At 42.7% G+C, this 26,965-nt stretch overlaps 1 protein-coding gene across 9 annotated transcripts in view; it reads right to left on the bottom strand.

Moving 5' to 3' along the window:
- Positions 1-26,965, bottom strand: part of LARS2 (leucyl-tRNA synthetase 2, mitochondrial) — a 188,978-nt gene that overhangs the window by 94,926 nt on the left and 67,087 nt on the right. For 8 of the 9 annotated variants that reach the window (XM_077859188.1, XM_077859189.1, XM_077859191.1 and 5 more), the window contains one exon: positions 4,460-4,549. In XM_077859188.1, the coding sequence (XP_077715314.1) occupies positions 4,460-4,549 (90 nt within the window). Of the gene's footprint in view, positions 1-4,459; positions 4,550-26,029; positions 26,227-26,965 lie in introns of those variants that run through there. The other variant, XM_077859194.1, reaches the window with a different exon arrangement.

Genomic DNA, 26,965 nt, shown 5'->3' on the forward strand with positions numbered 1-26,965 from the left:
CTAGAGTCTCCAGAAGGAAGGTGGTCTTGCCAACATCTTGATTTTATCCCAGCAAAACCCATTTCATGGACTTGTGACCTCTAGAAGTATAAAATAATAAATTTGTGTTGTTTTAAGCCACCCTGTTTATGGTATTTGTTACAGTAGCAACAATAGGAAACTAATATAAGTTGTTCCTAAGAGAGAAACCATCAGTGGGGAAACTGGACTGTGTTCCTCAGGGGCATGTGTCATGGAGGAGGGGGGTGAGGTGAGGAGGAGAGACATCTAGAGCCAGCAGGACGGTTGTGTCCATGCAACGAGACCCTCCCTGAGAACCCCTTCCATCTTTAAAACAAGTTTCTTAGCTCCTAAGATGCTGTACATGATTGGCTTTGGATTCAACCCAACAGTGATGTGGTTAAGTTTCCTATTTGGGTTTGATGTGCTGTAAAACTGAGGTACCATGAACAAACCCTGAGTGCAGAGACAGAGAAGCAAGTGTCCTTTGTGTGGGAATAGTACAATAAATATTCAATATACTCAAAAATTCAACTCGAATACATAATAAAGAGCTACAAAAAATAAAGTGTCCTATGAAGGTATATTACACAACACACGTAAGGGCTCCATGTGAGAAATGTTTACACTATCGCGTCAACGTGCCCCATCATTTCATATCTCATGCATATAAAATAAACAGTAACCACACAACTGGGGCAAGGGAACATTGGATAATCTCACACAACTGCTCACACAACTGCTCTTCAAAGAACTGTTTATTCTTCCCTGTAGTTTACCTCCAGTGCACTCTCTGCTTTGCTATGGCTTTTTCATGTCTTAATCTGATTGAGTTCATCCTTCCTGTCACCTGGAAACACGATGTAGCTCATGAAATCTCCTTCCCTCTGCCTGGACCCATGGGTGATGCCAGTGTGGAAACCCCTTTGGGACGTAATTACTGGAGCAAGGGAGGCTCTTCTGCAAATGTGCCTGTCAGGCTGCCAGATCAGCACCGAAACTGTTGAGTGGAAGTGGGACTCTGATAATTTTCTACTGATTCTCTTCCTACCCTTTTATTTCTGAATACTGAATGATCCTTTTTAGAATAATTATCCAAATTTTAGAAATAGACCAAAGGGACTAGTAGGTGTCTTTTCTATGTAGGCTGGGATTGCTGAGTGGGCCCACATCTCCCAGGAATGATCTGATTTTCTAGACGTGGGTACCTTTGACTTCCTATTTACTATGGTTTGAGTTATTTTACAACCCTGCCTGGGTGTGAGGGGAGAGGTTAACTTAGAAAACTTATCCCAATGCAAATGGTTTCTGTCTGAGAGTAATACAAATGGCTCCCATCCACTGGCAACAAATGATTTGTATCATAGCAAGGACAGCTCCCAAAGTTAGGTTTACTGCCTTGTAGGACATTAAGTGGTTTGCATTCTATTAGCAGATTCATTGCAGTATTCGTTTGACTCCATAAATCTCCATTCCTTGAAACCTTGATTTGAACCAGTTTTAACATACAACTAGTTTCCTCACTAATTAATGAGTTGAATAAAATCTCTGACACATGTTCATTTTGTATTTGTATGGGAGCCAGGTTTTTAATTCCTGGAAACTAAACAATACAAAGAGATCTGCTGTGGTCAGGAACTTTGGACAGGTATTCTTGTCTCTCATCATTTCCCACCTGAGGGGACTCTGAGCCAAGGAAAAACTGAGTTAAGGAATTAAATTGACCAGGAGAATCTTCAGTGGTTGAACATCAGTATGAGTCAGTTCCACAAAATTCGCAATCAATTGATCCCAAATGTTAATGGGGACTCAATGCTTTGTCCAAAAAAATAAAGTCAATAATAATCAGCATTTTAATATTCTTAATTTAAAGATAGGAGCAGAGACAAGGTAGGGGTTGTGTACTTTGTACAGTGGCCTCTGGGGGTCCCTGAGGCCCTTTCAAGGGGTCTGTAGGTCAAAACTCTTTGTTATAACAAGACACTGTTCGCTTTTTCCCTTGTGTTCACAGCTACAGTGATAGTGCAAAAGTGATGGAGGGTGAGACCACTGGTCCTCAGCATGAATCAAGGTGGTGCCCCAGACTCTGTGAGTGGTCATTGGATTATTTGCTACTGTGCACTCACAGTTAGAAAGGGGGAAAAAGTCAGTTTCACCAATAACGTGCTTGACGAAGCAGCACAATGTATTCACGTTCTTAAATCTTAACACTTGAGCACACATCCTCTTAGTATTTTCTGTGATGAAATGGGACGTACGCATAAGTGCTGCCACACAGCAAAGTGGGACAGTTGTCTTGAGAAAAAACACACATGTGACTGTTTGAGTTGTGAGCAGGATTAGTCAGTTTTTTATGCAACTATGTTTTTATGTGAAAGAATGATTGATGATAAACTATGGTTATTGAGACTTATGAATCTGGCAAACATTTCCTCAAAAATAAACAAAGTGAGCCTGTTGCTCCAAGGAAAACAACTGATGGTTTCCGTTGCCAATGATAAAATTTGAACTTTGAAGTGAAAAATCAGAATTTTAGAAAACTTGCATCCACCCACCATGAACTTCACAGCTTCCCACCACTTAAAAACTCTTCTGATGGTATTCTGAGATGAAATATGGCAACATTTGGGAAATCTGCATAACTCACTAGACTGGGATTTTCCAAGTGACCAAAGCATGATGTTTACAAGATGATGCACGGGGGAAAAAAAATCCATTCAAAGTGCAAGACAGATGCACTTTTAATCTAACAGAGTATAAAAGTTCATTGATGTCTCAGATTTAATACTGCAACTAACTTTTAAGAAACCACCTCTTGTTGAGTTTTGGTGTACTATCAAAAAAGAACATTCATAAATAATCTGAAATGGTTATTAAAATATTCCCCCACTTTGAGCAGCTTCTGTCCATTCATTCTTCTGGTGTTTGCCATTGTAACTTTAATAAAATTACACTTCGATTTTGGCATATCACCTTTAGATAGTTCTACTGACTCTCTGCCATGAAATTCGAGGTATTCAGCACGGTCATATAGCCTTCCTCCCCCCAATTCCTCTTCTAGTTTTAGGGGTCTTTGTTACCTTGAGCTTTAATAGCTACCTTTCTAACTATAAAAATAAATAAATAAATAAAACAGATCTACACCTCTAGTTCTTCATCTACGCCTCCTTGTTATGAAAGATAAAGGGGTCGCCTCACCCTTGCTTCTACTTCTCCAAATTCACCTCCTGATTTTGGTCAGCCTTGCGATTTTTATGTTGTCAAGGTTTAATGACATTTGGGGTTTATTCTGAAATTCAAATCGAGCCTTCTGAATTTGTCTCCATGCTGATTCTAAAAATTTTTCAACTTAAAACATAAGGATTATGTAAGTCCGTTCACTGCAAGACCAAGCTGTGTGATACCACCACAGAAAAGCAAATGTAATTCTATGTCATTAAATCCCTCTGGTCAAAAGAGAATGTCTCAAACAGAAAAGCTCAATGGATTTTCTACTTGTCACTTCTGAGTTTTCTAGACGAGTGCTCATCATTATTCTGTTATGATGGAGACATTCTATATCTGCGCTGTCCAATACTAGCTTCCCAGCCCATAGAGGTGGTTGGTGTGACTGAGGACTGGACTTACTCATATTATTTCATCTTAGTTACCTTAAATTTAAGTAACAACAACCACACACTGCTAGTGGCTACTACAGTGGATAATGCAGCCCCAGGCCACACTGGTGCTCTCTCCCTCCTCTCTCCCCACCTAAGGCTTATCTACCATGATTGAGCCCCTGTCAGAACAGGTACCTCCACTTCTTAGGATACCACTATGTGCAGGCACTATGATAGCTGTTCTTTATTTTGTTTTAAAGATTTTATTTATTTGAGAGAGGGCAAGAGAGATCCCAGAGGGAGAGGGAAAGGAAGCAGCAGACTCCTTGCAGAGCAGAGCAGAGAGCCCAGCCCGATGTATGGCTTGATTCCAGGACTCTGAGATCATGACCCAAGCCGAAGGCGGACGCTTGACTGACTGAGCCAGCTAGGTGTCCCTATGATAGCTGTTCTTTAAGTAGCACCTCAAGCCTTCCCAAGGGAGATGCTACCACCCAGTTAGCAGATAAGAAACCACAATTCCTGGAGTTAAGTTACCCAGGTTGTATGCTGCTGAGAGAGGTTGCTAAGCTGGGATTGGAGAAACTTCCTTTCCTCCTATGCTCCCTCCTTGATGTCATTCCAGGCACCAGACACGTGGTGGTGGAATTCAAGGGTAAAAGAAACCCCAGGCCTGTCCCGGAGGCACCAAACTAAGCCAGAGGGTAGTTATTTTCTGCATCTGCTGTGACTGATTTCATGAACTTGGGGTGGTGTTCAATTCCACGGTTTCTGGTTTTGTAGCTTACTTAATAATAATGTGCTCTAATGAGACTGAGAAGATTTACAAAAATTTCACAGTGCAGTTAACTTTAACTTACCTCCTTCTGATAGGCCAGCCCCGCTTCATAGAGTTTAATAAAGAGGTACTGAGTCCACTTGTAGTAATCTGGTAAACATGTAGTTATTTCCTGGCAAAGGGGGGGAAAAAAAACACTCAGAGGCCATTGTAAACATTTCTCCTCACCCCACCACCAATGTATGCATTGGCCCTGCGATTCAATTTTGAAAAGCAATCACACTGCAAAAATATTTACCAAGCAATATTTTTTTCTGCCAATTCGTAAAGTGGGGGAAGAAGCAATTCATTCTGGGAAGAAAGGTTATTACTGAAATGCCACCCCTACTTGTCCCAGGGTCAGTTTAATGATAAGAAACTCAAAGTCTTCTGCATACTTCTTCCCCAGGCCATGCAAGTAACAGGTGAACGACACTGTATAAGATTGGGCTTTAATATTTTTGTCAGCAGGTATTTTGGGGATCGTGACACTAATTCATGAACGTAGTTTGAATTTTGAAAGCAATCACAAAATTCAAGAGGAATATTTGCCTGCTTCAGTAGGATACTCATTTGAAAACAAATCTTGTGTTTCTACATATAACAAAGCCCTGGAAGCTCTTTTAGACTTATTTACATTCCATTTATCCCGTTAGGTGAATCAGGCTCCTGCGTAATTAGGAGGACCCATTAAAATCATTATTAAAAATTAAACTTAGTGAGAAATTACCTGGCTTATATTTCTAAGCCTAAATCTAAGGTTCCAAAAATTTGTTTTTTTGTCCCGAAAACGCCATTTACTATGGAATCTTTTTTTTTTTTAAGATTGTATTTATTTACTCATGAGAGACACAGAGAAAGAGAGAGAGAGAGAGAGAGAGAGAGACAGAGGGAGAAGCAGGCTCCATGCAGGGAGCCTGATGTGGGACTCGATCCCAGGACTCCAGGATCACACCCTGGCCGAAGGCAGGCACCAAACCACTGAGCCACCCAGGGATCCCCTTACTATAGAATCTTTAAAAACAAGTTACTGAGGAACCAATCTCTAAGTTGATAAAAGTCAAGTAAGCATACAACCTCTATACTGTCACATTGTTTCTTTTTTTTTTTTTTAAGATTTTATTTATTTATTCATGAGAGACACAAAGAGAGGCAGAAACACAGGCAGAGTTGGAGAAGCAAGCTCCTCACTCCCCTGATGAGGGACTCAATCCCAGGACTCTGGGATCACAACCTGAACCAAAGGCAGACGCTCAACTACTGAGCCACCCAGGGATCCCCGTCACATTGTTTCTTTTCAAGTGGTCCTTAATTTCAAAAAAATAGCTAAAATGGGATCCCTGGGTGGCGCAGCGGTTTGGCGCCTGCCTTTGGCCCAGGGCGCGATCCTGGAGACCCGGGATCGAATCCCACATCGGGCTCCCGGTGCATGGAGCCTGCTTCTCCCTCTGCCTGTGTCTCTGCCTCTCTCTCTCTCTCTCTCTGTGTGTGACTATCATAAAAAAAAATAATAATAAATAAATAAATAAATAAATAAATAAATAAATAAATAAATGCAATGAATGTAGAGCAGGGACCATTCTAAATGGTTCGATTTAGAATGAATTATAGATACAAGGCATACTTGTATCAAAAGTGCAAACAACTTAGTCTTTCTTTAGATGAATGAATGAAAAGAGAGTTGAAAAACCAAGGATGGGAGGGCAAGTGTGACCAGCACTTGGCAAGATATCAGGTAAACTGGTGCCCCCAGTAGGCTCTTTTTCTTTTGTAGGATTCTTGGGTCCTTTTGTCTGCTGTTTTGTAAAAAACAGCAGAGTGAACTCTGAGAAAACAAGGAATTCAACTCTGATCACTGGTTCCACACCCCCTGTTGCAAGGCAGGTAGAGAATAACCCACCAGTCTAACAGCTTTGCTCCCACTGGAGCTGTCCCCCAGCAAGCCAGGCCTCACGCAATGCCAAAGCTGGGACACGCTCAACACAGCCCTGAGGCCCCAGGAGGCTAGGTCTGCAGGGGTGTCATGAACAAAGTACTTGGCCAACTCGAGCATGGGACCAGCACACGATAGGCATGCTTGTTCCCCCAAACCTCCAAATTCACCTTCTAAGGTTTCATGATCTTTTCTCTACCAGCTACGTGCTCAGCCCCAGCCCTCACAGGCATGGCACAGAACTCATCTTCCCCAGTTTTCCAGAGAAGCTACTTAAGAGCTCCCATTTTTATCAAAACCCAGGGCAGAAAAAAAAAAAAAAAAAAATTAAAAAAACAAAACAAAACAAAAAAACCCAGGGCAGGAGCCATGCTCTGTGTGTTTTGTTTTGCTCAGGTTGAGGCGCCCCAAAATTAAATGGAAAGAAGAATGCTTGTATGTTGAGTCAAATCTGTATCCCTCGCATAGGTTTCACAAATTAAATTCAAATCACATCAAATCCACAAGATGAACGGGGGCATTGGGAGAGGGGGAGGGGCAAAGGAACTGAGTAAAAATATTCCCAGACCTTGTTATTGTGTCTTTAAAATTCTCATGCGTTAGAAGTTTAAGGAAACATGTGAAGCAAATGTGACCCAAATCATTGACAACTGTTATATGGAGAAGGGAGTTCTCTTTTATTTTTCTATAGATTTAAGTTTTATGATTCATAAGAGAATATCAAAATACTTCAAATGAATGTGTGTGTGTGTGTATGTGTGTGTGTGTATTCTCAGCCCTTGAATCTGCCTCTGTATTGAGAGAAAAATTAAATAGGAATGGATTGGCATTATTATCTTCATCCTGGCTTAGGGTTTTGAAAACCACTTTCACCTAAAATAGAAAAAAAAGGTGATAGATCCAGTCAGGAAAAGAAAAAGATCGTTATCCAACCAAGCATTAGCCTACCTTCAGGCAGACGGTAATGCAAAGTGCCTTCTCCTCAAAGAGCCTTCTCCCCTGTAGTGAGGGGAGGTGAGGGGAGGGGAGGGGAGGAGAGGTGAAGTGAGGTGAGATGAGGGGAGGGGAGCAAAGGGGAGGGGAAGGGGCCTGTGGGCCCCCTGCATGCACCCTGGCCTCAAACTTGGCTCTGACTCATCTTATTTATATTAGGTTTCTGCACATATTGGTTGAAGAGAAAGTCCTGTCAGCTGCTAGAAGGGTAAAGCTTGAAGAGCCCTGCTCCAAGGACCTTTATCCACTCCTGACAGTTTTCAATTGCATGTTCATCAGCCTCCCCCAAAGTTGTCGTGATGCCTGGTGCCAAAGCCACCTGCCCAGAAGAGGTGGGGATGCCCTGAGATGGGATCTGATCTCCAGTTACTCCCATCTGCTGGACACCAGGCCCAGCCAGCACTCTCACTACCTTCCACCTAACCTGTAAGACATGCCAGAGCACATACTCACCAGGCTCCCCAGGAGCCATAAACATGGTCTGGAAGATCGACCCTGCTCAGAAATGCATTTCCTGAAAAAAGTCCTAGAACCCTCGGGAACCTCTCTTGATTTGCTAATTTGGGGAAACTTCAAAAAACCAAAATAGCTCTTTCTAGTCTTCTAATGTCTCATCTCAGTACAAAATATCGAAGACATCTTTCTGGAATTGAACTGCTTAAAAGCTTTAAATTTAACTTTTGTTAAAGTTAAACTTTAACTTTTGTTAACTTTTGTCAACGGACTAGAAATTCCATGTCTGGGGAACTATTTACTCAAAACCCAGCCCTGTGGACAAAGGTCTCCTGGGGGGCACAGTGGGGGGGTGGTGGTCAGCACTCACAAAGATGTTAACAGCCCTTCTTCTTTCCTTTCCCTAAGAAGAGGGTTCTTAACACAGATCACCCTCTCCCCAGGGACACCTGGTAATGTTTTTGTTTTTTTTTTTTTTTAAAGATTTTATTTATTTATTCATGAGAGACAGAGAGAGAGAGAGAGAGAGAGGCAGAGACATAGGCAGAGGGAGAAGCAGTCTCCATGCAGGGAGCCTGATGTGGGACTCGATCCCAAGACTCCAGGATCATGCCCTGGGCCGAAGGCAGGCACCGAACCACTGAGCCACCCAGGGATCCCAACCTGGTAATGTTGGCGGGCATCTTTGTCACTACTGTAGTAGTGGTACTACCCTACAATGCACAAGACAACCTCAAGAACAAAAAATTCTCTAGCCCCAAATGTCAGTAATACCAAGGGGAGAGACCCTGCTCTAAGGGTTTTGATCTTTTTAGTTTTTTGAGTCTGTGACCACAGGCAGATAAAGGGAGAGTGAACAAAGCAACTCTCTGGCGGGCATTCCATAAAAAGCCATAAAAGTGGAAACACAAAGAAGTTAACTTAGAATTCCTTCTTCAGCTGGCGTGATGGCATCTCTGCTGAGGGCGTCTTGCAGGGTTACACAGAAATGCTGTGGGACGCCACCTCCTCGCCCTTCTACCAACTCCAAGATCAACGGAGGGAGAGGTCTGTCAAATCTGGCAGCTGTAGGCAGCTATGATTCTGGAACTCTCCTCTGCACGCAAAGTGCTACTGGGAAATGAGTGACCGATTTAACTATATAAATTTTAAATCATGTAAAAGGCCTCCAAGTCATCTGACTTGGCAAATCTCACGTAGTAACTTCGGGTAATAAATTCTCCTATTTTGAAGTAGGAGAGACATACGGTTGTTCTTGATATGACATCAGTTTATCCCTCTCTCATGAGAGAGTGGTTGAACAAATAAGAGTTTAAGTATCTTCTGTTGGAATCCAGCCCCCTCCAGGGCCAGCCCTGCCAGTGACCCCAAGGGGGAGCCCTGTGTCCATGGTTCTGTTGCTTACAGCTGCCCACAAGCTGTGGGGTGGCACCAACCTGGTAAGACCTCTCCATGAGACCACCAGAGAAGTCAAGTGAATAATGTTCACTATGTTCCAGATCCTTTTTCATCCCCCTGCTTTCCTTTGTCCCGCTTTCCAAATAAGCCAACACCCAAGTTGCTGTAGACTTGTGTGTGTGTGTGTTTTAAGATTTTATTTATTTATTCATGAGAGACACAGAAAGAGGCAGAGATATAGGCAGAGAGCAGCAAGCTTCCTGTGGGAAGCCCGATGCAGGACTCCATCCTAGGACTCTCAGATCATGACCTGAGCTAAAGGCAGACGCTCAAGCACTGAGCCACCCAAATATTGCTGTAGACTTGTTTTTTTAAACAAAACCAAGCAGTTCAAAGTTATAGCTCCAAAAGCAGCTGCATTTCAGCCATACTCCACATAGATTTATATAAAAGTATTGCCTTTTATATCCCCCTGAACTCCAGATAACACAATCTTGCTGTCAAGAGACGAAATTTATGAATCTGGGATCTTACCTAGAATCGTTCCTCTGCACTGCAATTTTACATCTTACAATAATGCCAGGTTTTTAGCATTAAAAATGTTTTGCACATTCACAGCCAAACATAGCGCCCAACACAGAAGGTGAGGCTCAAAACATCATCCTTTGAGGCCTACCAGCCATACCTCCCTGACTGCATGAGTTAATAATGAAGCTGGCTTTGCCAGGGGGTTCCTGTAGCACCCTGATTCGGCCCTGATGAAGCCCAGAAGGCTGAGCCTACTGTATGGTCCTTGATATGAGACAGTATTTGGTCTGTGAAGAAAGAATGAGGGTAGTTAGCTACCTTCTGTGTACTTCACAGAGGCCTCCTCAGGCTCACACTCCTCACTCCATGAAGACTCGGAGAGAGCGTGATCTACAAGAAAGACAATCTACTTTGGAGCCAACTGACTTGGGTTCAAATCCTAACATCACCATTAGCTATGTGGCCCTCGCCAAGTGTCCCCATCTAGAAAATTGGGGTACTGAAGACCATCTGAGTGGGATGTTGTCAGGGCAAATGTGATAATGTATATAGAGCATGTGCTGGCCACATAGGAGGGGCTGCCGGGGCTACTTCCCTTAGCTTAGCCCATGGTGTGTCAGAGTGTGAGGCTGGCTTCCTTGTCACACACTCAGAGGCAGGCCACTGGAGCAAGGTGAAAGGGAGAGCTAACTCACTGTTACTTAGCATCATTAATACCTTCCCAAATATGGGCCTTCTTACTACAAAGAGATTGTGCTTATGAGGGAAAGACTAAACACATGACCCAGTTGGAGACCTCCACACACAACACATACACACATACACCCAGGCAGGGAGAGCCAGATAAGTCGCCTCCCCAAAGTCCCTCTGCCTTGGTAGGCTTTAGCTAGCCCACTGTTCCTTGCTTCCCCTGGCATCTCTAACAGAGACTGGTCCTCGACCACAGAAGAGCTAACATCACTCAAAGCTATCATGAATCTAATTTGCCTGGCAGCCTCACCATATTCAGCTTAGCTATTAGGATTACATACAATAAAACAAAAACCTGAGGCTACATGTTTATTAAGTCAGCCGTTCAGTAGCCCAGTACCCTGGGAACTCAACACCATAAGAAAGGTGAGCAATTGCCATGCGTTGGTTTCCAGAGGCAAGACATTCGCCCTCTCTCCCTGGTCTCACTGTGAACCTCCTGCCTTCAAATCAATGGACCCTGGAAACAGAGGAGAGAGGTCCCTTTTTAAAAACTGATCTTCTGTACTGTGCATTTTTGTCATCTGTTCCTTATTGCATTGGATCCAAAGGGAACGTATGGTAATGACCTTGTCAGGTTCTCCAATCTTAGAGGGAAGGGGCTCTGAAAACACAGCATAGCTCAAAGGACATGAGAAGCCGGCCTCAGGATTCATAGTGTGCAGCTGAAGACAAGAAAAAAAATCAATCCAGGCTGCACCAGATGTTCCTGACTGGTGCTGGTACAAGGTTCCAGTCCAGAGCTCCATGCACCCACTGTGCTAGAAGAAGGAAGAGGAAGAAAATCTGCCAGAATGGGACAGTAACGGCCACCCCCACAGGAAGTCCTCTAAACTTAGCACTGGCTCTCAAACTTTGTGGCACCTTGGAGCACAGCTATAGAGGTTTCTGGCATCTGGGTCTCACCCCACCCCCAGAAGTGTCAAGAGCAGCCAGTGTTAAGAATCACTGCAAAGAGGTTCCCCCCAAATACATCTCCCTCCCAAATATACTGCATGAAAGGCAGGATCTGGTCCTGCCCATGTCTTCACAGCATTTAACTGGGCTTCAGCAGGAGCCAAGAGCACGATTGAGTCGATGTGCGATTTCTACCAAGGTCCCCAGCGCTCTGTGCTGAGCGGGATCTCTCCACCAGCCTGCCTGATTCCCGTCTTGCCCAGCACAGACTCACTTCCTTCTCACAGAGTCCTTGCCCTCTCTGTCTTCCCAAGACATACACAGGCAGGAAACAATAAGAAATCACCACTTGGGGGGACGCCTGGGTGGCTCAGCGCTTTAGCGCCGCCTTCAGCCCAGGCCGTGATCCTGGAGACCCCGGATCGAGTCCCACATTGGGCTCCCTGCATGGAGCCTGCTTCTCTCTGCCTGTGTCTCTGCCTCTCTCTCTCTCTCTCTCTCTCATGAATGAATGAATGAATGAATGAATGAATGAATGAATAAATAAATAAATAAATAAATAAATAAATAAATCTTAAAAAAAAAAAAAAAAAGAGCAAGAAATCACCACTTGAAACCCACCTTTCTAACAACAGAAAAAGCAACCTGATCGGGTAACTACCTATGCTCAGTGGTCGACTGCTTAAAAATGCCAGACTTTCTGACAGCTCATGTCTCTGCCCAGAGGAGAGTGCTTCTTGGAGGGGAGGCTGCAGAAAACCAACAATGGTGGCCGGGTCCTCCCGTGAGGCTTCTTGGGGAGAGGGTGAGGAGGAAGATGTTTAAATCCTCACCTGGATGCCCCTAAAGGGGACTTAGGCAGGAAGGGGGCAGAGAAAATGGAGGCAGGTGGCACAACACAGCTTCAGGCTGGGAGTCTTAATTAGCAGGCGACGGGACACGTCTGTGCACAGCTCCATGCTCCCACACTGCTCTTCCCTCCTCCTCTCATCTCACTCCCTGTGGCAGCTCCGTTGTGGCAGGCACTGTGCACCCTGTACACCTGGCTGAGGCTAGGGGAGAGGGCAGCACCCAAGGCTGCCCAGCTCTGGGTGGGGGTGGGGGGGCAGGAGGGACACTGGAACCCAGGTATCTCGACTCAGAGGGACATCAGGGAGTAAAACACCACCTTGAGTAGTACCCCCTGGCTTGCCCTGCTGTGCCTGGACTGACTCACACACATACTCCCGGGAGGTCTGGGTAAATCAAGCAGAAGGAAGGAGCCAGAACACTCCTCCATAAAGGAATACCGGGGTGAATATGCTTTGAGCAAAAACAACAGCAGCAGACATAGTAACAGTGAACATTTCCCAAGCCCTGAGCAGTGCTGGACTCGGTTTCGGCTACTTAGAAGCATCTCATTTAGCTCTTAGTATGATCCCAGGAGTCAGTTACTCTGGTTATCAAATGTGGGCTTGAGCTCCCGGTTTGAAACTGCAATTCACCGCCTGATCCTCCCACCTGCCCTTGCCCTGTTCTACCTTTTTTCCTTTCCATAGCACTTATATTCTTCTAGTGTACTTTATTATTCAGTTATTTATTATGTTTAATAATAATTTGCCAATCTTTGTCTCCTCTTCTCTCCCCACTCCTAGTGTACTCATTTCAAGGTTCCGCTGTAAAAGAGTTTTGTCTTTTTTCCTCCCACTGATGTATTCCAAGTGCCTAGAACACTACCTGGTACCACGGATGTTTAGTGAATGGCTGTTGAATGAATAAATCATCATTTTACAGATCAGAAAACAAGACTCGAGATAACTTGTTCAAATTTGCATGGCTAGTCAGAGGCAAAATTAGGATCCAAATGTGGGTCAGAGTGACTCGGGATCTGCACCTCTGCAAATGATTTCCTCCTCTCAAAGTCAGCTTGACTTTTATAAGACGTGATGCCAAGTGTTTTCAAAGCAGGGTGTGCTGTGTGAACCAAACACATATAACATACACTTAAACTTGTATTATAAAGGTTTACACAGCTGTCTTTCCACTGAATATTTGCATGATGTGCACTAATGCTAGAACGAATGAAATGGCTTAAATACTATATCCTTTACTTACATAAACACTGTATAATGTTTAATGACATGGGAATATGATATTTGATACAAAATTGAATATACTTTATGGTTTCAGTTATATAATGAAAATATAAAAAGAATGTCAGGGAGAAAAGGGGCAACATATAAACACACACTGGGTTGCCTCAGGATGACACTGAGCATGGGTGATTCTCTTAAAATTATAAACGGCTTTTCTAAACGTCACTGATTTCATAGAGTGACTATTACTTGAAATTAGCCCATAGTTTTACAGTTCTTGACGAGACTTCCACTGTGGTGACAGCCTTACGAGGGACCCTGTGCCAGGGCACCCAGGGGAGCCATGCCTAGATTCTGATCCACAGAAACTGTGAAGCCACTAAGTTTGGGGACAGCTTGTTATGCAGCAAGAGATAACCAATACGTTGGTAAAAGGGGTCACTAATTGGACCAAGTCCTGGGATGGACACAATGACTAAATGAAAAAAATGTGGGTAATACACTTGGCAAATGTTCAGCATGCAGATGAGAAGGTGGAGCCCCCAGGGTATCCCCGCATCACCAAGCTTCCCTCTCCACAGCATGGGCAGACAACTGGTCTGCTGCCCAGGCCACGGGGGAATGACAGGGAGGCCTAGTGCTCCATGCTCCTGCCTGACTCCATCTGAAATGTCAAGCACATACCCCTCTTTTAGGACCTAACACAGACTTTTTTGCTTCTGTGATTCAAGTCCCCAAGATTTGTTCACCTTCCAAGACAGGCTGTCAGCCCCTGATGGCAGGTGGAGGGCGGCGGATGGCAGGAGCATAGGGTTGGTTGGCAGGCTAAAGACCAGGGTCTGAGCACTGGATTCTGCTCATGGATCTGCTATGGACTCGCTGGTGACCCTGAACAAAGGTCTCACCTCCCTAAGGCTCACTTTCTTCATCTGGAAACTGCTATAAGGATCAAGGTTATCTGAAGAGGGTCAGCTTGTCTGGCTCAGTATAGATGCACAGCAGGTACTCAATGAATCTTCATTAAAACAACAAATATATCAAAATTCAGGTAGTCAAGTGTCAGAATCTTAAAAAAGAAAAAAAAAACCCAAAAAAGTCTTGAGACAGAGCCCTTGCTATTTCTTAAACTTGCAGGCTTTCTTAAAAAGTGGTATGTTTCTTCTCAGAACCACAATCTAGCTTATTTGTACTAAATTTTGTCAAATATGGGTTCACAAGAGAAATACTGCCCAAATTCATACCACACTAAGTGCTCTAAGACTTCTGTATGCAGAATCTCCAAACTTCCAAAAGCAAAAAAAGGAAACACGTTTACCTCCATTAGCCACTTCTACAATGTTAGTAACAAATGATAATTTAAAAAAGAAATTCACTGAGATCAGTTTCTCAGCTCCCTGGTATAAAGCTGGTTCTGAATTTTGTTTTTTTCCCATGGGATCCCCAGGAGAAAACATTCACTGAGGGTCTACTACCCAGTTCTCATCCTGGGGGACTCACTAATCGGCTTGAGCAAAGGAGAGAAAATGGTGGTACGTGAGAGCAGAAAGGATAGATTTTCCACCCCAGTCAAGGTTCTCTTTGCTCATTCACTTACTGAATCGCTCCAAAGACATTTACTGGGTACCAGCTACATTATGAGCACTAGTTGGTGGCTTGGGGAGGACTGCTCCTCCATCACTAAGAAGATTAAGGCCACCTATAGTGGACCATCTCATGGTTTGTCCTTCTTTATGCAAAGTTCCTCTGAATTATCATCCCCAGCCCTGACCACGCAGTCACATTTATCTGAGGGGGAAAGAGAGACAATCCACCATCCACCCCAACTCCCGAGCAGTCCAGGCCTGGCACCTGCCCCTGCCACTAGGTTGCTTCATTTTACCTCATTTGCACCTTTCCCATCAACGGGGAAAGGCCAGGAGTCGCCTACAGGCCTGGCCAGGGGTTCCCATCCTAGACCACATGGCCACTGCTTCCTCCTTCCCAGACTGTTATTTCCTAAGGCTCCCAAAGCCTAGGCTTCTCAGCCTTACTGGCCACTTCTTTGTATCTCTCTTCCTTCAACCATCTGTTAGATTCTATCTTTGCCAAGCTTCTGCCTCTGGCCTCCTTTACCTTCCCTGTTCTCCTCTTTTGTGTAGAGTGGAGGGAACAGGTGTTAATATCAGGGTAATTAATTAATCATGACCCTAACATTTGTCTAAGAGCTCATTTTTATGTAATTATGTTCCTTTATCTCAAGTCTAACTTTAGACTGAAAATGAGCATTTCATGAAAATTGAAAATGACAAATGCTAGGCACTGTGCTTTTATACAGCATGCATTTTATTCTTGAAGGTCTTGTTTTTCAAATCTAGGGCTACGGCTAGATTCTCACGTAATTTGAAAGGCTTATGTTCTACATGCTCTTGAGGCCAATTTAGAGAATGAGTATTAATGGAAGGGAATCATGGTCTTTGCAGTTTTAAGACAGCTCACATTGTCTTTCAACTGAAATCAGCTTGGTGAGTTTCTCTTCTTGCTATTTTCTTGACCATTATACTCTGAGCACTATCATTTTTAGGGAACCTGAAAGCTATCTCCTGCTACAAACTACACAAGACTCCGACATCTCATCCATAATCGGATGAGAAGCAACAATTTGCTTAATTTCTTGGTAATTGTTCTCTGCCAGCTGACAAGGGTTTCATCACGGCCGTCTAACAATACAGACAGCTTTTCTAACTAGACAGTTGGGAACAGAAAACCTTCCATTAAACGACAGATGAGACTAATGGGTTTGAATTGCAATTTGTTATCAGTCTACTTGGGCGGATGCCAGTATTTCAACTGTCCGAGCCAAACCTGCTCTCCTACAATTGTCCCATTTTTCTGGGACAAAAGAATGTTAATTTTATCTGCAACATTTTTGAAAATTTCGGGATTAGCAGGACAGAGTCCTCTGAAAGGTATTTTGAGACATGAGTTCTCCAGGTTTCCTGAATAATATGAAGGCTATTTGTTAGACATGGGCATGGATCCAGAGGAAGAGGAAATATCAATTCATCAGTTCCATGGATGCAAAAACAGTGACAGCAGTGTGCAAAATGAGCTGTTCTGCTGCCTGCAAGTGCCGTAAGCAATGAGTAGTAGAAACCTGTCACAGCTTGAAACCTGTCACATGTGACACAGACCAATAGATAAAACTATAAACTGGGGAAAAAAGTATAGAAAATTATTTTGGATATCTTTTTGTTCAGTGATTTTTAAGGGAAGGGCAAGGGGCAGGGAAGCACAGATCAGAATCTCACAGGAGGTAAGGGGGAGTTTTAAAAATATCTTCTTCCTAGAAGAAGATGGCATAGATATACTTTCCCCTATTCTTTTCACTAGGTAAAACTAAAAACTCTAGTTATTCCGTGTGTAAAACAAACTTAAGACTCTGAAAAATGAAAAAGAGAAGGCGGAGCAGTTAAAGACCTTAGCACCTAAGGAATGACGCATTGGTAAGTTCCATGGATTTTCCTGATATCTCTAAGTCCCGAAATGGCAGCTAACTAAGCCAGTAACCCAGAAATGTCAAGGAGTACAGACCAAAATTTTTTAGAATTAAAAATTTAAAAAAAGAAAAAGAAAAAAGAAAAGCCTGCTTGCTCTAGCCCGAATACTAGGGAAGGGACAACCTAGCAAGAAAGGAAACCTAGACAGCTGCTCTATTCTGCCCAGGATCACAAAAAAAATGGCAGCCCACTCCCACCAGCAAAGGCTTAGTGGGAGACCCTAGACTTACAACTTTGGCTGGCTATAGCCAGGCAGCTCAAACTCTGCACCAGGGCAGTGTCAGAGGAAGTTAGTAGAGAACCAGAATTTCTACCCTTACTGGGCATTAATGAACATTTCTCCTTGGCAGTGATAGTGGAGACCACAGGGTATATCTGAACTACCCCAACCAGCAGTAATGAAGTGCCCCTCCCTTTCCTTGATGGGAGTGGTAGAGGAGTCAGGAAGTCCGTCCCTGCTCAGTGGTAACAGGGCCATCCCCTATGGTGTCAGTGGCATCCTCATGGGGACAGTAACAATGTCCTCTTTCCCAATTAGGGTAATATCAGCAGGGGCCTAGTGGGGAGCCTCTATCCTACCCTTGCCCAGCTGTAACAAGGAGGTTCTCCATTCCCAGGGTACTGATGGTGGACATCTGGAGATTCTAGACTTCCACATCTACCTAGAAGTATAGAGGCAGTGCTCCCCTTTTATCCACTGGAGCAGTACCAGGGAATCCCTGCTAATATACAAGGTTTAAATAAGATCCAGAGTCTTAAAAGAATTCCCCCAAATGTCCACATTTCAATAAAAAAAAAAAAAAATCGTTAGTCATACCAAGAACCAGGAGGATCTCAAACTGAGTAAGAAAATACAATTGGGGGGATCCCTGGGTGGCTCAGTGGTTTGGCGCCTGCCTTTGGCCCAGGGTGCGATCCTGGAGTCCCAGGATCGAGTCCCATGTCAGGCTCCTGGCATGGAGCCTGCTTCTCCCTCTGCCTGTGTCTCTGCCTCTCTCTCTCTATGTCTATCATGAATAAATAAAATCTTTAAGAAAGAAATACAATTGGCATGTACCAACACCATAATGACTAGACTGCCAAAATTATCTGACTAGGATTTTAAAGCAGCCATTATAAGAAAGTTTCAATAGGAAATTATAAACACACTTGAAACAAATGAAAAAAAAAAAAAAAACCCAAAGTCTTTACAAAGAAAAGTTATAACGAGAACTAAATGGAAATTTTAGAACTAGAAAATAAAATAACTGAAATAAAAAGCTCAAAGGATAGGCTCATCACCAGAATGGAGGGGGGCAGAGGAAAGAATCAATGAACTTGAAGACAGCACAACAGAATTTATCTAAACTGAATAGAAGAGAGAAAACAGACTGGAGAAAAATGAACAGATGGGATGATGGGACACCTGGGATGATGACAAAAGATCTAACGTTCAAGTCATTGACGTTTCATAAATGAAGAAGAAAAAGAATGGAACAGAAAAGGTATTTTAGGAAATAATGGTCAAGATTTTCTCAAATTTGGAAAAACATAAACCTCCATATTCAAGAAACGGAGTAAAACTCTAAACAAGATAAATCCAGAGAGATCCACTCCAAAACAAATCATAATCAAATGTCTAAGAACAAAAGATGAAGAAGAAAACCTTAAAAGCAGACAGACAGAAACAATGCATTACAGGATGTACAGGAAACAATGCATAAGGAGAAAATTCAAAAGACAGCAGATTTCTCACCTGAAACCATAAAGGCCAAAAAGAAGTGGCATGTTTTTCAAGTACTGAAAGAAAAGGACTGTCAACCCACAATTGGCTATCCAGTGAAAGTATCCTTCAATGAAGCAGAAATCAAGACTCTCAGATTAAGAAAAACCAAGAGAATCTGTCATGAGCAAAACTACCTTAAAGAATGGCTAAAGGAAGTTCTTTACATAGAAGGAAAATGATAAGAAAGATAAGAAAGGGAAACTTTTTTTTGTTTAAAGGAGGCTCCATGCCCACCATGGAGCCCAATGCATGGTTTGAACTTACAACCCAGAGATCAAGACCTGAGCTACAGTCAAGAGTCAGACACCCAATGGACTGAGCTATCCAGGTGCCCCCAAAGGGAATCTTGAAACATCAGGAATGAAAAAAAAAAAAAAAGAAGCAAAAATATAGGTAAATACAATAGCCTTTCTTTTTCCCGAGTTTTCTGAATATATTACAGATGGAAAAGAGTAAAAGAATGTAAAGGTTCCTACATTTCATTCAAACTGGTAAAATGACCATACCAATGGTCATTGATACATTATATATGTAATATAATACCTAAAGCAAAAACTAAAGAAGCTATACAACACACTAAAAACAAAAAAGTATAGATTAATCTAAATGGAACTCTAAAAATCACTCAAGTAATTCATAGCAAGGCAGAAAAAGAAAACAGAGAAGCAAAAAAAATAAAAGAAACTAGAAAATAAGTTAAAATGTCAGAATTTAGCCACAACATATCAATAATTACATCAAATGTAAATGGTGCAAATATACCAATTAATAGGCAGAGTTTGGCAAAATTGATTTTAAAAAATGAACCAACTATATTCTGTTTTGAAAAAAATTCCCTTCAAATATAATGATGTAAGTAGGTTGAAATATAAAAGGATTAAAAAGATATACCATGTAAAAATTAGCTGAAAGGAAGAAATCTGATGAATCACTGACCTCTACCTCTGAAACTAAAAAACAAAGACAAAAACAACCAACTCTAATAAAACAAAAGAGAAAGAAAGGCTTTATTAATGTAAGATAAAGGAGACTAAGTAGAGTGGCTGTATTATCAGTATATTTCATTTATATTTCATGTACTACAAGGTAAAACATCATAAAGTAGACTTCAAAGCAAAGAAAATTACTAGTGACAGAGAGGAACATTACATAACAATAAAAGGGTCTGTTACCAAGAAGATGCAGCAGTCCTAAATGTATGTACACCAAACAGCAGAACTGTAAAATATGTGAAGCAGGAACTGCCAAAACTGGGAGGACATTGGAAAAAATCCACAATTACAGTTGAAGACTTTAAGACCTCCCTCAAAATGAATGACAGAACCTGATAGGAGCTAGAACTCAACATCCAACAGAACCTAATTGACATTTATAGAACACTCTACCCCAAAACAGCCAAATCCACATCATTCTCAAAACAGATGCCAAGGCAGGTCATATTCTGGGCTATAAAACAAAATCTCATAATTGAAATCTGTGATATAATAAATATATTTGTATAAAATTTCTGTCCCCATTATTGGCATAAAGCTCCAAAAATCCTTAGAATTTCCTGATAGAAGTTGGGTCTTTTTTTGTCCTTCAAAAGGTTTTTTTTGTCCTTCTGAGCATACCTGAGGTGACTTAGGGTGCGGACCCTAGATAGACTCAGGATGGTCACCAGAAAGACAAATAGAGGACTAGGAATTTCAGCCACAACCACCAACTTCTGGAAAGGAAGAGAAGGGGTGGGACTTCCATAAAAACTCTTGAACAATGGGATTTTATGAGCTTCTGGGATGATAAACATCAAGCCAGAAGAGAGGCCCATTCTGGTTCCATCAGGACAGAGGTTCCTGTGGTTGGGCCTCTTCTGTACCTTGCGCCGGCCGAATCCAGCAGTGAAGCCATCCAGGCTACGACTTTGCTTTGTCTGGAGATTTCTGATGACTGATCCAATCTCCTTTTGGCAGGTTTTGTTTCTAGGAATTGACCTATTTCATCTACATTATACTACTAGTAGTATACTACTAGTAGTAATGGGAGTCTTTTTCTTTGTCAGTCAATCCTAGCTAAAAGTTTGTCAGTTTTGCTGGTCTTTTTTAAGACCCAACTTTTGGTTTCGTTTGTTTTCTCTACTGTTTTTCTATTCTCTACTTCATTGATCTCTGCTGTAATATTTGTTATTTCCCTCCCTGTGCTAGCTTTGGATTCAGTTTGCCCTCCTTTTTCTAGTTCCTTAGATTGTGAAGTTAGGTTGTTTATTTGACATCTTTCTTGTATTTTGATGTCAGCACATATATTATACATGTCCCTCTTAGAACTGCTTTTGCTGCATCCCAGAAGTATTGGTATGTTGTGTTTCCTTGTTCATTTGTCTCGAAGTATTTCCTAATGTCCCTGTGATTTGAGTCACTGATTGTTTAAGAATGTGCTATTTAATTTCCTCTTCATCCCATTGTGGTCAGAGAAAATACCTTGTATGATATCTTTTACAATCTATTGAGATTTAATTTGTGGGTATCCTCTGGTGTCGGGATGTGGGCAGTAGAATGTCCACTCCCTAATTCCTTGAACACGTGAACATGTTAGTTTAGAAGCTAGAAGAATTATGTAGATGTAGGTAAAACAGGGAGATTATGCTAAATTATGTAGGTGAGCCCAATGTCATCACATGGGCTGGTTAAGGAGGAGAGATCTTTCTTTGGCTGGAGTCAGAGGGACATGGCAAAAGGATGAAGTCAGAGGGATTGGAGGCATGAGAGAGATGAGAGGGACCCAACTACCATTGCTGGAGAAGCCACACAGAGGGCACAGGAGGAGTGCAGGCAGACTGGAAGAACCAAGAGCCTGGGGGACAAGCACCAAGGAACTGAACTCAGCCAACACCCCAAACGAAGCAAGAAGCAGATTTCTTCTCAACATCCAGCATGGAACACAACTCTGCTGACACTGTGATGCCGGCTTTTTAAGATCCCAAACAGAGGACCCTGTAAAGCCCAACCAAATTTCCAGCTTACTGAAACTAAGATAATAAGTTCGTGTTGTTTTAAGATGCTAAGTTTGTGGTAATTTTTTTTTTTTTAAGATTTTATTTATTTATGAGACACACAGAGAGAAGCAGAGACATAGGCAGAGGGAGAGCAGGCTCCCTCAGGGGAGCCTGATGTGAGACTCAATCCCAAATCCCCAGGATCATGACCTGAACCAAAGGTTGATTCTCAACCACTGAGTCACCCCCGTGCCCCTGTGGTAATTTTTACAGTAAGCTAATACAGGAGATGTGTCTAGGATAAAAATAGCTATGAAAGACTTTCTGGCAACAACCAGGAAATTTACATATGGATTGCATATAAGATAATATCATGGAATTACTGTTAATTTTTTTTAGTTGACAAATGGTATTGTGGTTATGTAGGAGGACATCTTAAGTCTTCAAAGACAGGAAAGTGCCACCATGTCTGCAAGTTGTGAAGCAAATATGGCAAAATGTCAGTGATGGTTGAACACAGGTGAAGGCAGATAAATGCTCAAAAACATTTTATAAATTGCTGGAGAAAAAAACTGTTGAGTTAAAGAAGCCAGACACAAAATAATACATACTAAGGGCACCTGGCTGGCTCGGTCAGAAAAGCATACGACTCTTGATCTTGGGATCGTGATTTTGAACCACATGTTGGGTGTAGAGATTACTATTAAAAAAAAAAACATACACACACATACTGTATGAGTCCATTTATGTAACTGTGTAAAAGACATATATAGGTGGTAAAACTGGAAATAAGGCAGTGACGATCACAGATGTCAGAACAGTGGTCGCTTGTAGAGGGGAGAGACAAACTTGTACACAGAAAAGGACACACAAATAGTTTTTGGGTGCTAGTGAAGTTTTATTTTGTAACCTAGGAGGTCACTACACAAACATGTTTTATGTTCTAGTCTATATATGTGTAATATCTCACAATTTAAGAAGTTATATAAATAATACTTGTATTTGCAAAAATATTGCCAGCTTTTTCAAAATTTGTTTTTATTATTCATTTATGCTCTAGCTTACACCAGAAATAATTGAGGGTAGGCCTGTATTTTGATTCCTAACTAATAAGGTTCAGGAGCATGATCATTCCTAAGATCCTTTTTTCTGAATAGGAAAACAAAATCACAGAAATACTGCATAAGAAACTCTGGGAGCGAGGCCCAGAAATCTGTGCTTTAACAAGCTCTCTTGGTGATTCTGATGCTCACAAAGTTTAAAAACCAGTGGTATAAGTACACTTCTAAGTAATCCTCATTTTCATGGAGTTACAACTTCATCTCCAAGATATTCTAGATATTGCTTCCCAACATGCTTCAAGCCCATTGTCCCCATACAACTACAGGCAGCCATTCTAATCAATGGTTGTCCCAATGGCTGATGGGCAAGATTGACCTGGAGGTCTGATTCAGCTGTGGACAGAAAGGGTTTATACTCTTATTTTCTAAGACATTTAAAGAGTGATCTAAGAGTTATCTCTTCAATAACCATAAGAAACATTCACTTGGAGAGAAGCTGAGGCTTAGAGGAGCAATAGATGATGCCCACCACATGTGAATGACAAGACCCATCACCCAAATCCAGGCCTCTGAGATGAGTGGGTAATGCCACTGCCATTAACCAGAGTGTGCATCCTTGACAAAGATGGCCTGACCGGGCTCGTGACCACCAGGAGGGGAGGACTTTGGATAAAATAAACAACTTCCTTGGATAGTCAAATCAAGAGTGGCTCCGGATACTTCCTTCATCAGTTAGGTCTGACAAGTCCAAGAAAGCCATCCTAGTTGAAGCGACAAATGTGGATGCAAAACTAGTGGACTGGCGCTGCCCTGTATGAGGTCAGAGGCACATGTGTTCTGCATTCATGAAGACAGGTGCTTGGGCAGCCCCGGTGGCTCAGCGGTTTAGTGCCACCTTCAGCCCGGGCGTGATCCTGGAGACCCAGGATCAAATGCCATGTCGGGCTCCCTGCATGGAGCCTGCTTCTCCCTCTGCCTGTGTCTCTGCCTCTGTGTGTGTGTGTGTGTGTGTGTGTGTGTCTCATGAATAAATAAATAAATCTTTAAAAAAAAATGAAGACATGTGTTTCACAACCTCCAGACGACCACAGTCCTGAATACCAACCCTTGAACACCAGCACCAACCTCCCTGTAAACAGGTAAGCACTACAGGATGAGCCGCCAATTCACTTCAGCTCCAATAGAGATATCCCCTTCTCCCTCTCACCCAAAGGAAAACCTCCGGAAAAAGGTTAATTTTCTGCCTCTGCCAGACAAACTGTTTCACCTCTGGAAGAACTTGAAAGAAGACTCGGAGAGTCACTCTGAGTGCCTGTTACACGTTGTCAAGGCAACCACAGCTCCCAGCTCTCGCTGCGGGAATCTTCCCAACCATGTTTTCAGGCCCTCGCTTGCCCCCAAGTTCTTTTTGTTTTGAGCTATTCTTTAAAGTCTTCTAAAATAAAAACCATTAAAAATATATCTTTCTACTCTCTTTGAGCCCTCATTACTTCCTGGAGTTTAATCTTTCCTATCAGATGTCTGGTCCTCTATGTAAACAAAATGCCAAGGTTAAGGCCCTTGAAGCAAACATTAATTTTCACTCTTGTAATCATACAAATCAGGCTGCATTTGGAAGTAAACTCATGAAGGTATGGTCCAAAGAGCTTGTGTGTTTTGCACGAAGAGAGGGTGCTGTTCCAAAACCATGATAACAACACGAAGCGCCTATGGGTGGGTGGAGAAAGCGCCAAAGACCAGCAGGAGCACAGGAGAAAGATATTTTACAAGACAACCAGCGGAATTGGAATCTGCAAGATGACTGGTACTCCTCCTCGATGTTAGGGGACTGTCATTCACTGCTTCAGCTGTGACAATGGGAATGTGAAGAGGGAAAGGAGCAAAGAGCAAGCCTTCATCTTCGAGCAACACGTACTGAACTCTTTACAGATAAAGTTATCTGACCTCATGCCTGCTACAAAGTAATTCAGAGCAGAAGGTAGGGATGAAGTACTAACTGGTCACGAAACAGCAAACTGTGGAAGCTGGGTTATGAGTGCTTGGAGGTTCTCTATACCAGTCTATTTTTTGGAGTGCAAGCTAGAATTTTTCCATAATGAAAAATTATTCAAAAAACAGAGAGAGAGAGAAAAGAGAAAGAAAAGAGAGAGGGAGAGTTGGAAAGGAAAGCAAGTGAGTCAATGGAAGGAGTGAGAGTGAACAAGGGAACGGAAAAGAGGACAGTGAAAGACAAGACAGACGGAGAGACCTGTGCATGTGGTGGAGACACCTTGGGTGCCCCAGCAACCCCCCCTACTTCATGGAGGCTATGTGGTACTGCCAGATAAAACCCGGAGAAGCTCAAAGGCACCAAAAGTCTATCCTAGTAAAAGTCCTGATAGAGTGCAATTCTGATGTGCCTCCTGTGTTAGCTCCAAGATAGCCACGCTCCATGCCTTTCTCAGCCTGCTGTGCAGCCTTGCCTTCTGCCTTCGGGAAGCTGGGGAAGCGCATTTGCATTCGTTTCAATGGATGACTGTCTTAGGGGGCAGCTATTCTGGAGTTTGCCTGGCCCTACTGGGACCGATGGGCAAAAGTGTCAATCTTATTACTGGACACCAACATGTACAGAAGACTGAACCCAGAAATACAAGGAGGAAATGAGACAAAGGAATTAAAAATCCAATGAAAATGAGTATAAATTAAAACTCCTATAATCTCCACTATAAAGAAACTCAGTGAGAGTCAAGTCTTGATTGCTCCAGTACAGGAGAATAAAAAAAATTAATCCAAACACCGTTTATGCCAAGTCCTGGAATATGTTTCCGTTTTGTCTTGTTTTGAGTTTATGCTGGAGTATGAATGTGTTTGGGGATTGCTCAGCAAGCACCAAAAGCAAATAATAAAGCCCTCCTCTGGCTGATTCCACAGGAATTACTTTGAGTCTCATCTGGTTTGAACTTTCTCTTCCTTCTTATACTTGTCTCAGTTTGGAGGTAACTCCTAGGGACTGCTCCCACAACAATTATGCAGACAATTCCTGATAAGAAATCAGGCCCCAGAGTCTACTTCAATCAAGATGTGCAGCCAAGGCTTGCTCTAGAACCAGCTCAGGCCCCAGAGCACTGGTAAGCAGGCAGGACGTGAAGTCCAGAGACACATCCGCCTCCATAGCCCACATCAAACAACTTCAAAGTGAACTCTGTCATTTGTCACAAGGAATTCACAGAGCCATCCCCTAGGACCAGTGGGTGACCACTGCCGAGGCTGTTACCTGAGCCCACGAGAGTAGAACGCAGCCCAAGCCTTCTCTGCAGGAAGGCTGCCAACTCTTCCACAGAGTAAGTGCTCCAGAAGAAGCACGTCCCTGTCTCTCACTGCACAGTCTGGAATTCATTTCCTCTTTATTCTTCCCTTAGTAGATGTTTAGCCATTCAAATTCAGCTTTCGGCTTCTTACTTTCCCTCTTCTCAAGATGACACAAGCTGTTTCAGGAGTAACATCTGAAAAAGTGAAACCCAGCACTGTGCTAACAGCAACGTTTGATTCTCATTCTGGCTCACCAGACATGCCTTAACTCTAGAAGTGTACACATTTTTTTTTAATCCCAAGAATTAAGCCTCTTATGTCAGAATGATGAGAATGTAGCTCAAGAGCTGGACAATTCTAATGGGAGTCCCACCCGGGGAGAGGCAGGAAGAATTAGACCTAGACCCAGGTTTTAAAGTTGACTTTCTCCATCTGGGGAAGAAGCATTTCTGAGCTATCTTATCTTTAAAATATTCTGTTGACAGCTACCCATCTGTTGAATTAGCCAGGTTTTATGAGACTTTAGGAATGTCACTTGCAAAGGGCACAGGTCTGCCTTGCCAATTAAATAAACTATTCTTCTACTTCCTGACTTTGCCACTCCATATGACCAAACAGATTGTAACATTTAATCAAAAAGTACTAGTGTGGGGTGTCTGGGTGGCTCAGTCGGCTAAGCGTCTGTCTTCAAGTCAGGGCACGATCACGGGGTCCTGGGATTGAGCCCCACATTGGGCTCCCTGATCAGTCCCTCTCCCACTGCCTCTCACTCCCCCTGCCGCCTGCCACTCATGTGTGCGTGCTCTCTCTCTTAAATAAATACATAAAATCTTAAAAAAAAAAAAATGACCAACAGAATATAAAGACAGGGGACAGGGGACTGCACCAGTACTGGGGAACA

This window comes from Canis aureus, chromosome 19 (assembly GCF_053574225.1).
Source record: "Canis aureus isolate CA01 chromosome 19, VMU_Caureus_v.1.0, whole genome shotgun sequence".
In the NCBI taxonomy this organism is placed as follows: domain Eukaryota; kingdom Metazoa; phylum Chordata; class Mammalia; order Carnivora; family Canidae; genus Canis; species Canis aureus.